At 39.0% G+C, this 12,556-nt stretch overlaps 1 protein-coding gene across 4 annotated transcripts in view; it reads left to right on the top strand.

The window, feature by feature from the left end:
* Window positions 1-12,556, top strand: part of PARP4 (poly(ADP-ribose) polymerase family member 4) — a 267,433-nt gene that overhangs the window by 169,743 nt on the left and 85,134 nt on the right. For all 4 annotated transcript variants that reach the window (XM_049867551.1, XM_049867549.1, XM_049867548.1 and 1 more), the window contains 2 exons: window positions 3,962-4,093; window positions 4,848-4,934. In XM_049867551.1, the coding sequence (XP_049723508.1) occupies window positions 3,962-4,093; window positions 4,848-4,934 (219 nt within the window). The remainder of the gene's footprint in view (window positions 1-3,961; window positions 4,094-4,847; window positions 4,935-12,556) is intronic.

Here is a 12,556-nt window from a genome sequence, read left to right as displayed (position 1 = left end):
ATGGATTAAGAAACTGTGGTACATATACATAATGGAGTATTGAGCAATGATAAGGAACAACGATGAATCTGCAAAGCATTTCATAACATGGGTGATTCTGGAGGGCATTATGCTGAATGAAATAAGTCAATCACAAAAGGACAAATATTGTATGAGACCACTACTGTAAAAACTCATGACAGGGTTTACACACAAAAAGAAACAATCTTTGATGGTTACGTGGGAGGGGAGGGTTGGGGATGGAAAAACACTAAATAGACAATAGATAAGTGATGACTTTGGTGAAGGGTTAGACAGTACACAATACTGAAGAAGCCAGCACAACTTGTACAAGGCAAGGTCATGGAATCTCCATAAACACATCCAGACTCCCTGAGGGACCAAATTGCTGGGCTGAGGGCCGTCGGGACCATAGTCTCAGGGAACATCTAGCACAACTGGCATAACATAGTTTATAAAGAAACTGTTCTACATTCTACTTCAGTGAATAGTGTCTCGGTTCTCAAAAGCCTGTGAGCAGCCATCTAGGATACTGCACTGTTCTGACCCCTTCAGGAGCAAGGAAGAATGAAGAAGACCAAAGATACAAGAGAAAGATTTGTCCAAAGGACTAACTGATCACCTCTACCACAGCCTCCATGGGACTGAGCCCAGTACAACTAGATGGTGCCCGACTACCACCACTGACTGCTCTGACAGGGATCACAATAGAGGGTCCTGGACAGAGCTGGAGAAAAATGTAGAACAGAATTCTAACTCTAAATAAAAGACCAGATGTGCTGACCTGACAGAGACTGAAGAAACCCTGAGACTATGGCCCCTGGACACCTGATCAGCTCAGTAATTAGGTCACTCCTGAGGTTCACCCCTCAACCAAAGATTGGATAGGCCCATAAAACAAAATGAGACTAAAGGGGCACATCAGCCCAGGGGCAAGGACTAGAAGGCAGGAAGGAACAGGAAAGCTGGTAGTAGGGAACCCAAGGTTGAGAAGGAAGAGCGTTGCCATGTTGTGGGGGTGTTAAGCAATGTAGTAAAACAATACATGTACTGTTCAATGAGAAACTAGTTTGTTCTGTAAACCTTCATTTAAGTACAATAAAAAAAAAAAAAAAAAAAAGAGAGAGAGAGAGAATGGGAGGAAAGAATTTGGAGTCACCGGAGAGAAAATGGGACAGTAGTAGAAAGAAAAGTGGGTTCAAGAGTGCATTCTTTTTCCTTTTGAGCTGGGAGAAATAATAACGTGTATGTGCCAGTCGGAGTGATTCATTGCAGGAAAGGAAAACTGGTGACCCACGAGAGAGAGACGAATATTGCTGGAGCTCCGTCCTTTTGTAGGCGAGAGGATGAGATCCAGTGCTCAGGAGCAGTGCCTGGACTTGGGTGGGAGATTAGAGTTAGTTAATCCACCATCATGGGATGGCACGTAGAATTTAAGGGCACACATGCCAGTAGGTGGGTACATGTGGTGGTAGAGGTAGAAAAAGTTCTGTTTTCTAAAACTGAATTCTAATATTTAACTCATCATTGCCTCCTAACACTGAAGATTGTTAAACAACCATAAAAATATTCTCAGGAAAATAAGAACATCATGACTCTTGTACCTTCGGAGGGAAATAATATTAATTTTACTGATCACCTTAAACTGGAGTGGGGAAGATTATGTTATGTATGATATTTATACCAGTTTGGAAATATCTGACCACTACTGTCTGGCCTGCTCTGACCCGTACCCATGCCCCTGAGGTAGCTCATGGGAATGTCATATAGAACATGGGAAAACCCACATGTGGTCTGGTGGTAAATGTTTTATATCTTTGGAGGCATTTAGGAGCTGTAACAACAATAATTACCACTTCTTATAATTCAAGCTCTGAATTAAATTTTTCAGGTGCAATGACTCTGTGAGCTTTTGACCTCAGTTCCTTCTGATTCTATAGTTTAGGTTCCTAATCACTGCTGTAGTGCAACATGTTGTAAAATCTGTTGCTGTCATGTCAATTCCACAACCTATCATACGTGACACAAAATATGGGATTTGGAGTCAAAAAGATAGCTCTGAATCCTTGCTTCATTCTTTTCTAGCATTTTGACATTGGGGAAGTTACTTAACCTTTTTGTGCCTCAGTTCCTGATGTGTAAAATATGAATAATAATATCTACCCATTGGTATTGTGGCTATTAGATACCATGAATGTAAAGTACCTAGTCCATTTTTTGACATGTAGGAGATACAAAACAAATTATGATTATGCTACAAGAGGCATATGTCCTTTGGAATTTATAAGTTGCTCTATTTGATATTTCAAAGCTGAGATGGCCTCCTTCATGGGGAAGTTTGGTCCACAATAACTCATTTAGCAGAGAGTATTTTATTAATTTATGATTGGGCAGCTGACCTGTAGATTAACCTTGCATATTTGAACAGAGGCTGAACAGTAGGCACCTCTATGTGCTTAGCTCATATGTTTTGACTCTTCTTGGAATGAGTTTAATGTTTTCAGCTCATTATTTATGTAATGGTTTCTTCTTAAGGAGGAATATTAAATGTAAAAAATTTTTATAGTGTATTAGTTTCTGCTTTAAGTTCTGGCAAAAATACTTCTGTCATCATTATCTAAAATTATGAATTTTTTGAGTGCCCAATTCTACAATGTGATATACAAAGAGAATCAAGCTGATAGGATATCTACAGAGTAGAATGAAGACACTAAACCAAAGTATAATTAGATGTTGATCATACTCATCAAATATAAGCCAAGGAAAAGTGTGTCTGAGGGGTTTGGTAGAACTGTAGGCATCCAGGAGAGGATGTTTTCTCCCTCAGGAGTTTTCTGTGCAACCAAGGAGTGAACATGATGCCCTTCTAGTCAGTAGCCCTTAGATCAGGGCAAACAGAGCCCTGTGTCAGTTCCAGTCCTGGTTTCTCCTCTTCCAGAGTCACATGGGGCTGTGCAGGTACTTCAGAAACTACTGGACTTGTGTCTGTGGGATTGTTCCAGGGGGGTGGTCTGGCAAGCAGAAATCTCCCACTGGCCATTGAGGCATTTGTATGTAGGATTGCAAGAGATTGGGTCTCCAGAAGGGTGCTGACCTACTGACTTGGGGCGATTCAAATTGTTTATATAGGCAGGGGACCCTCAAAACGTATTTGTCTGGTGCCCTGTACACCCTAAACCAAACCAGACTATACACCCTAGCTTTTAGTAAACCCAGTTGTAGATAGCGTTTTAGAGTAGGCTGACTTTTTTTTTTTTTCTTTTCATTTAGTCTCTTCTCGGGGATTATTGGTTACAAATTGTTAAATATTTTCTTATTAATGCCATTGTTTATTTTACTGTTTATTACATATGTAAGTTTTTAAAAATTTTTCCAAATATTTAAAAACTAATGCTTTTTCTTGATAAGCAAGTAATTGATAAAAATTGTCCTTTTAGAAAAATTAATATGATAACATTTAAATGGCAAGATACAGTAGAATGGAAAAGGCTTGATTCAGGAGCCATCTAGGCAGGAAAAGATGAGGACTTAGACTGGAAAAGCAGCTGAGAAGAAAGGGATAAAACCAAAGAAACATCCCCAAGGAGGAGTACCAAGACATCATAGATTGAATATAAGGGCTATTCTGGAATAGTACCAGGCTCGTGTGCTATAAGGAAGCTAAAAAAAGGAACTTTTTTCCTGGCCAGCTTAACAGTAGCTGCATTGCTTCTGCTAATTAAGTTGCACTGCTGTCAAGTGACTCACCTTTTGTTAGGCATGTATGAACTACCTAAACACGGGGCCGGTGCATTTTCTCATGTGACATAGACTCTACATAGCAGTGGCATCTCCTCTAACTCCTAAAGCCTGAGTTAGGAATTTGAGGGACATGATAAAAATTCAAGGCATTTAAAACAATTATGCATAAGAATTTTCATTAGTAATTATAACAACAAGTATATGGACTTTTCTTCTTCAGGTCATCGTTTTTCAAACATACACAAATCAAAGTCATGTGCCAATTGAGGCAAAATATATCTTTCCTCTGGATGATAAAGCAGCTGTGTGTGGTTTTGAAGCTTTCATCAATGGGAAGCATATAGTAGGAGAGGTAAGGGGAGAAAATGCATTGTGATTTCACTTTGGTTTCCCATTTACCTAAATCTTCATTATGTGAGTCCCCCGTAGCTATGAGGTTGAGTAGCAACCTTGTCATAAAGCAAAAATATTCTCATGCGTATACGGTTAGTCTCCACTCAAATTTCTAAATTCCTGTTTGTCCAGCCTTCGTTAGTCTCTGGCAAATTCTGTGCTCCGGCACTTGAGAAAAGAGTGACTTCAAAATCAAAAGTTTAAGAGAGGCATATTGGATAACTGGTGTAGCTATTGTATATTTTTGCAAAAACTGATCCTCCATACCCTGCTATAAAAGTGAAACTGAAATACATGTATAAAAATTGTACCAAAAGAAATAACAGTTGATTTATTCTTTGTTTACTCTAATCATTAGAACACAATTGCAATTACAACCCACATTTTGTAAATTTAAGATAAAATAAACTTAATTTGTTACTTTTTGTTCAAAATAAAGTCCCAGTCAAACCGTTTTTGTTTTTTTTGTATTGACTCTGAAATATTTTGTTCCAAATTTAAAGAGAGTTTTCTTTAATTGTTCTTTTTGGTTCAAATTCGAATCAGATAAGAAGTACATTTTGATGGTCACTTTACGTAAGCTTCCATTCATCTTAGATAGGCTCTTAGTTTTCTGTTTTTGCCTAGATTTTAGTAAACATGATTAAGTTTTCCTAATTAAAGTCTGAAGCCACCATTCATATTATGACGGATGTGAAAATAATTTTTTCCAGGTTAAAGAGAAGGAAGGAGCCCGTCAAGAATACCAAGAAGCCATCAGTCAAGGCCATGGTGCTTACTTGATGGATCAGGATGCACCTGTATGACTTGCTATTCATCTGCTAGCTTAGTAGTCTTATTAGAATTGAAAAAGGGGTTGGAAAATGATTTAAAATATGAAATTCATACTAGAAACCAAGATAATTTATAGTGTTTGGGCCTCTGATGTTTCATTTGCTTTTAAGCAGGGAGACGCTAAGCTGATCAGACATATCTGATTTGTCTAAATAAAGGAGGAAATGGTATAAATATTACAAGGCAGATAACTATCTCTATAATTGGGAACTGAGTTTCCCAGAAGTATCAACAAAAAGAAAACATTTGGGTTACATAACTGTCATCTTACTATAAAAGAGTGTAATGTATTTACAAGATAAGCCTTCCTGGAACTAAGCTCACTTAAAAATTTACTCAATTTTTACCAAATCGTAACCCAGGAAGGCATTTCTGCAGGGACTGAAATAGGGCCAGGTTCTTTGCCGTCTGACTATTAGCTTTTAGGAATATAATGTGGAGAATCTGGAAGAAGGATAATTACCATGTCCACTAGATTTTTTTCTTAAGTATTTTTTAAATGTACCTTCAATAGGTGCATGATTGCATGCAGTCAGTTTCTAACCAGAATATCTAGTGCATATTTAGTTGTTGTTAAAGATGGAACCATATGCTTCAGGCATGTCCTCTGAGGATGACACATTGCCATAATATCATGAAAATTTAATGCTTGGCACGGGTGTGCACAATATTAAAAATTAGTATAGATTTAAAAATCAAACCAGTTGATGTTGACTCTGACTCATGGTGACCCTATGTGTGTCAGAGTAGAACTGTGCACTATGGGGTTTACAATGGCTGATTTTTCAGAAGTATATCACCAGACCTTTCTTCCAAGATGACTCTGGGTGGACTCAAACCACCAACCTTGCAGTTAGATTTCAGGGGTAAATTATTAATTTTGACATTTAAGATATCCATTTGTAGGATGGGAATGAACAATGAACAGGTGATTATCAAACAGTTAATAATGCTGGCCTCTGGCTGAAGTATATATATAAAAGCCTGAGGGTTCATTTGAGTGTGGGATTATGGTCCTAAATGAGTTGGTCTAAATATTTCCTCCTTCATGCTAACATTTCCCAAGGAATGTGGTTCACAGGAAGTCAGTCTTCATAATTGATACTACCAAAGATAAATTAAAAAAAATTTTTTTTTTTTTTTTTTTAAAGATAAAGTCTGGTCAGAGCCATTGCTCACCCCTGCTTTCAGGTCTCCCAAAATGCATTTTGCCATCCGATAACTGTGATTATCAGAAAACTAACACATTGGCTTTAGATATCCAAGGGACAGAAATGAAAATAGTTAGTGATTGGAATGTTATATAGTGATGTGTTAAAATTACAAATTAATATATCGGAAGTGTGGATAGAGTTGGAAGAAATGTCTTGGACTAAAGGGCTCCTCCCTCAGTGAGCATGCTCACTGCACCTCTAAAAAAAAAAAAAAAACAGCCCTTTTATTCACTCCTAGCTGGCTTCTTTGCTCCATTCTCAGCAACAGCTATTTCAGCTCTTTACCATTCTCCTTAAACTAGCAAACCACCTCTATAAAAATAATTATAAATCATGAATTCCTTCAGCTTTCCTCCCCTTCAACTAAAAGAATGATATCTTCAGTCTCTCTTGTCCCTTTGTCCCTAATATTTCTAACTCTAATTTATCTCTTGGACTCTTTATCCCATCTTACATAATCTTTTCCTAATCCTTGCCCTATCACTTATTTCCTCTCTTATTTCCAGCTTCTCTGTCACTACGTGCTTTTTATTCCTGGCTTATCTAGCCTAAAAAATAAAGCCAGCCCTTCCTTTACTTCTCTTTCTCCTCTTAAACTACTATCCCGTTATTCTCTTTCCCTTCAATGTAAGACTTACCTATTTTCTTACGATTTACTTCTTAATGTACTCAATGACTCCCCCATCAGGCCACTGAAATGCTTCCACTAAGGTATCTTGTGGTCTCCAAAGTGTCAAAACAACATCTACTCTACACCATCTAGATGACCCCAGTGCAGTTTTGAGACTGTTGATTATCCTTTCTTCAGTTAAACCAACATTAGTACCTATACCAGATGCTAGTGATTTAGAAATAATACATAATCCCATATAGAACTCACAGTCTAGTGTGGAAAGCAAACTAAACAAAGATTATGATATGTGATAGAGTAATAGAGATGTATTTAACGTAGTAGTGGCATAACAAGGCACTGGACAAGTCAAATTTAATGGTTCGGGGAGCCTTCCCAGAGACAAAGACTCTTGAACAGAGTCTTAAAGGATGAGTAGGAACTCCCGAGGTAAACAAAGAGGTAGACCCTGGGTGATTAAATGCCCAACTACTAACCGAAAGGTTGGTGATTCAAAATCACCCAAGAGGCACCTTGGAAGACAGGCCTGGTGATCTCTTTCTGAAAGGTCATAGCCTTGAAAAACCTATAGAGCAGTTCTACTCTGCATATATGGGTCCTCATGAGCCGCAAGCAACTCTGGCAATTCAACAAGCACAGGCTGTAAGTGACCTGAAACAGCATTGTTCTGTGGGAAAATATAAGTACTGGTATTTTGTCCTGGCTGGAGTGACATGGGTAAGATTTGCCTTTGAAAAAGAGCACTCAGATGGTAATTAGAAGGTTGGAGTGGCCTGACAGTCAGCTTGGGGCAGGGAGACTAGTTAAGCAACTATTGTAGTAGTCTAGGCAAGAGGCATAATGGGGGCCTGAACTAAAATAGTGGCAGTGGGAATGGAGAGAATGCAACTGTTGTGAAAGATGTTAGGGAGCTAGAATGTACATGACTGGTTAAAGATGGAAACATATGGAGAGTGTGGCAGAGAGAAAGGAATCATGAATGGGGCTTGGACAAGTCTGGCTTGGGTGACCAGAGGCTGTTTGCTATTCATCAAGGCAGGGATTGGGGAAGAGCAGATTCTTTGTGGGTATGAGGGTAGTGTGAGTGGGAGGAGATAATGAGTTTGCGTAATTGATGGGCATTGTGTGCATGGGTTCCTGAGGCAGCTGAATATATGTTTGGGAGCTTAGGAGAGAGGTCTACACTGGAGGTGGAGATCTGGGAGTCATCATGGGATTCTCTGAGATGGCATGGTGACAGAGATTAGGTATTGTAACAGAGATTGGATGCAGTTCTGGAACACCTAGCTTTAAGTGTTGGGTGGTAGAAGGGAAAGCAAAAAAGGGGCTGAGCTGCCATACCTGAGGAAAGTTCCTAACACAGTGTTATTGCTTCTGTAAGTCTAATTGAATGTAAACTTACATGGTTCTCTCTCTCTCTCAGATTCCTTGAGTTAAAGCACAATAAAGAGACCCAAGTCTAAACTAATAAATCAAATTTATATTGACCCACTTTTGGTATGTACATAAATTAATCATTTATTAATCTGACTTCTTGAAGTCAGCTTAAAAGGAACAAGGTAGCGTATTCATTAAAATAAATCAATTATAAAAAATAAAAACACAAATACTTATTAAACACGTGTAAAACTGATCTCACTACCTTCCCATCCATACTGTTTCCTCTATGAAGGAAATCAGGGAGTCATTCTCATGTCTGTCTTTCCAGTCTTCCATTTCCCATATTCAGTTAGTCATCCGTTAAATTTTTTCCTAAACATCCATGAAATCTACCCCATGCCACCACCTATTCTGTAGTCATTAATCTAATTTAGGACCCATCATTTATTCCCTTGACTCATTAATGTGGAGTAGAAGGCCCTCCAAGGCTGGCCCTGCCTACTTTATCAGTCTTACATTACTTTCTTCCTTCCACATCATATCCCAAAAAGGCCGAGCTGTTTATGTTTCTCGAAGACACAATGCCACTTCATTTGTTTGCTTGATTTTTAAAAAATATCATTTATAGAATTTTAGCTTAAGCACCCTTTCATCTAAGAGAAAACTAAAGCTTTTCCTGCCATTGTCCTGGAAAGGTTAGGTGCCGTTGTCTTATGCTTCTGTGGCAACCTGTATGTATCTGTCTCATTTTCATAATGTTTAGTATACTATTTAGAAAGATAGAGGTTTAGTTTGTAATCCCCAATATTTAAGCAGGGAAGTAACAGAAAAAGGTAGATAGTTATGGGAAAATGAAAAGAAAACTGTGGTGCCAAAAGCAAGGCTGGAGGGACTGCCCAAGCTAGGGCCACTTAAAAAAAAAAAAAAGGGCCACTTACATCCTCCTAATTGCCAGATTAAATGGCAGTGTTACCAAGACCTAATTTATGTGACCAGTTGACCATTTTCTTCTTCCTAAAACATCTAGACTGACATATTTATCACTGGAACCTTATACTATTATATCCAATATGACAGTATGTGCCTTTTAATTGGGTTGTTTAGACCATTTACAATTAATGTAATTACTGATTTGGTTTGATTCATAGCTACAGTCTTGCTAATTGTTTTCTATTTGTCTCATTTGTTATTTCTTTCTTTTCTTGCCTTTTTTTGTATTGAACATTTTATGATTCCATTTTATCTCCTTATTGGCTTATTTATTACATCTTTAAAAAATTTTTTTCCTTTTTTATTGTACTGTAGGTGAAAGTTTACAATTCAAGTCAGTTTCTCATACAAGAATTTATACACACATTGTTATGTAACCCTAGTTGCTCTCCCTGCAATGTGACAGCACACTCCTTCTCTCCATCCTGTATTTCCCGTGTCCATTCAACCAGCTCCTGTCCCCCTCTGCCTTCTCATCTCACATCCAGAAAGGAACTGTCCACATAGTCTCATGTGTCTACTTGAGCTAAGAAGCACACTCCTCACAGCATCATTTTCTGTCTTATAGTTAAGTCTAATCTTTGTCTGAAGAGTTTGCCTCGGGAATGGTTTTAGTTTTGGGCTAACAGAATCTGGGAGCCATGACCTCTGGGATCCCTCCAGTCTCAGTCAGACCATTAAGTCTGGTCTTTTTACTAGAATTTGAGGCCTGCAACTCACTTTTCTCCTGCTCCATCTGTTGTATTCCCTGTAAGGCTGGTCTTCGGTGGTAGCCAGGCATCGTCTAGTTCTTCTGGTCTCAGGCAGATGAAGTCTTTGGTTTATGTGGCCCTTTCTTTCTCTTGGGCTCATATTTTCCTTGTGTCTTTGGTATTCTTCATTATTCTTTGCTCCCAGTGGGTTGAGACTAATTGATGTGTCTTAGATGGCTGCTTGCTGGCTTTTAACACCCCAGATGCCACACACCAAACTGGGATGCAGAACGTTTTCTTAGTACCCTTTGTTATGCCAGTTGACCTAGGTGTCCCCTGAAACAATAGTCACCAGACTACTACTGTGTCCCTCAAACTGTTTGGTTGTATTCAGGAAACTTCTTAGTTTTTTGTTTAGTCCAGTTGTGCTGACTTCCCTTTTATTGTGTATTGTCCGTCCCATCACCTAGAATAATTCTTGTCTACTATTTAATTAATGAATACCCCCTACCTTGCACCCCACACTCGTAACTATCAAAGAATGTTTTCTTCTGCATTTATACCTTTTCCTGAGTTCTTATAATAGTGATCTCATACAATATTTGTCCTTCTGTGACTGGTTACTTTTACTCAGCATAATGCCTTCCAGATTCCTCCATGTTATGAGATGTTTCAAGGGTTCATTGTTGCTCTTTATGGTTGCATAGTATTCCATTGTGTGGATATACCATAATTTATTTATCCATTCATCCATTGAAGGGGACCTTGGTTGTTTCTATATTTTTGCTATTGTAAACAGTGCTGCAATGAATATGGATGTGCATGTATCTATTCCTGTGAGGGCTTTTATTCTCTAGGATATGAAATCAAGGAATGGGATTCCTGGATTATATGGTAGTTCTGTTTCTAGTTTTTTGAGGAAGTGTCAGATCGATTTCCAAAGTAGTTGTACTGTTTTACATTCCCACTAGCAGTGTACAAGTGTTCCAGTCTCTCCACAACCTCTCCAACATTTATTAATTTTTTGGTGTTTTTTGGATTAATGCCAGCCTTGCTGTTGTGAGATGGAATCTCATTGTAATTTTTTAAAATAATTTTTTATTGTGCTTTAAGTGAAAGTTTACAAATCAAGTCAGTCTCTCACACAAAAACTGATATACACCTTGCTGCACACTCCCAATCACTCTCCCACTAATGAGACAGCCTGTTCTCTCCCTCCACTCTGTCTTTTCGTGTCCATTTCACCAGCTTCTAACCCCCTCCACCCTCTCATCTCCCGTCCAGGTAGGAGATGCCAACATATTCTCAAGTGTCCACCTGATCCAAGAAGCTCACTCCTCACCAGCATCCCTCTCCAACCCATTGTCCAGTCCAGTCCGTGTCTTGAAGAGTTGGCTTTGGGAATGGTTCCTGTCCTGGGCCAACAGAAGGTCTGGGGCCATGACCACTGGGGTCCTTCTAGTCTCAGTCAGACCATTAAGTCTGGTGTTTTTATGAGCATTTGGCGTCTGCATCCCACTGCTCTCCTGCTCCCTCCAGGGCTCTCTCTGTTGTGTTCTCTGTCATGGTAGTCATCGGTTGTAGCCAGGCACCGTCTAGTTCTTCTGGTCTCAGGATGATGTAGTCTCTGGTTCATGTGGCCCCTTCTGTCTCTTGGGCTTGTAATCGACTTGTGCCCTTGGTGTTCTTCATTCTCCTTTGATCCAGGTGGGTTGAGACCAATTGATGCATCTTAGATGGCTGCTTGCTAGCATTTAAGACCCCAGATGCCACTCTTCAAAGTAGGATGCAGAATGTTTTGTTAATAGATTTTATTATGCCAGTTGACTTAGATGTCCCCTGAAACCATGGTCCCCAGACCCCTGCCCCTGCTACGCTGGCCTTTGAAGCATTCAGTTTATTCAGGAAACTTCCTTGCTTTTGGTTTAGTCCAGAGATGCTGAGCTCCCCTGTGTTGTATTTGGTCTTTCACTTCACCTGAAGTAGTTCTTATCTACTATCTAATTAGTGAATGTCCCTCTCCTACCCTCCCTCCCTCCCGCCTCTCTTAACCACAAAAGAATGTTTTCTTCTCAGTTTAAACTATTTCTCAAGTTCTTATAATAGTGGTCTTATACAATATTTGTCCTTTGCAACTGACTAATTTCAGTCAGCATAATGCCTTCCAGGTTCCTCCATGTTATGAAATGTTTCACAGGTTCCTCACTGTTCTTTATCGATGCGTAGTATTCCATTGTGTGAATATACCATAATTTATTTATCCATTCATCTGTTGATGGGGACTTTGGTTGCTTCCAGCTTTTTGCTATTGTAAACAGTGCTGCAGTAAACATGGGTGTGCATATATCTGTTCATGTAAAGGCTCTTATTTCTCTAGGATATATTCCAAGGAGTGGGATTGCTGGATCGTATGGTAGTTCTATTTCTACCTTTATAAGGAAACACCAAATCGATTTCCAAAATGGTTGTACCATTTTACATTCCCACCAGCAGTGTATAAGTCCAATCTCTCCACAGCGTCTCCAGCATTTATTGTTTTGTGTTTTTTGGATTACTGCCAGCCTTTTTGGAGTGAGATGAAATTTCATTGTAGTTTTGATCTGCATTTCTGTAATGGCTAATGATCCTGAACATTTCCCCATATATCTGTTAGTTACCTGAATGTCTTCTTTAGTGAAGTG

Source organism: Elephas maximus, chromosome 23 (genome assembly GCF_024166365.1).
Source record: "Elephas maximus indicus isolate mEleMax1 chromosome 23, mEleMax1 primary haplotype, whole genome shotgun sequence".
NCBI lineage: Eukaryota > Metazoa > Chordata > Mammalia > Proboscidea > Elephantidae > Elephas > Elephas maximus.
This window is presented reverse-complemented; position numbering and strand designations above follow the sequence as displayed.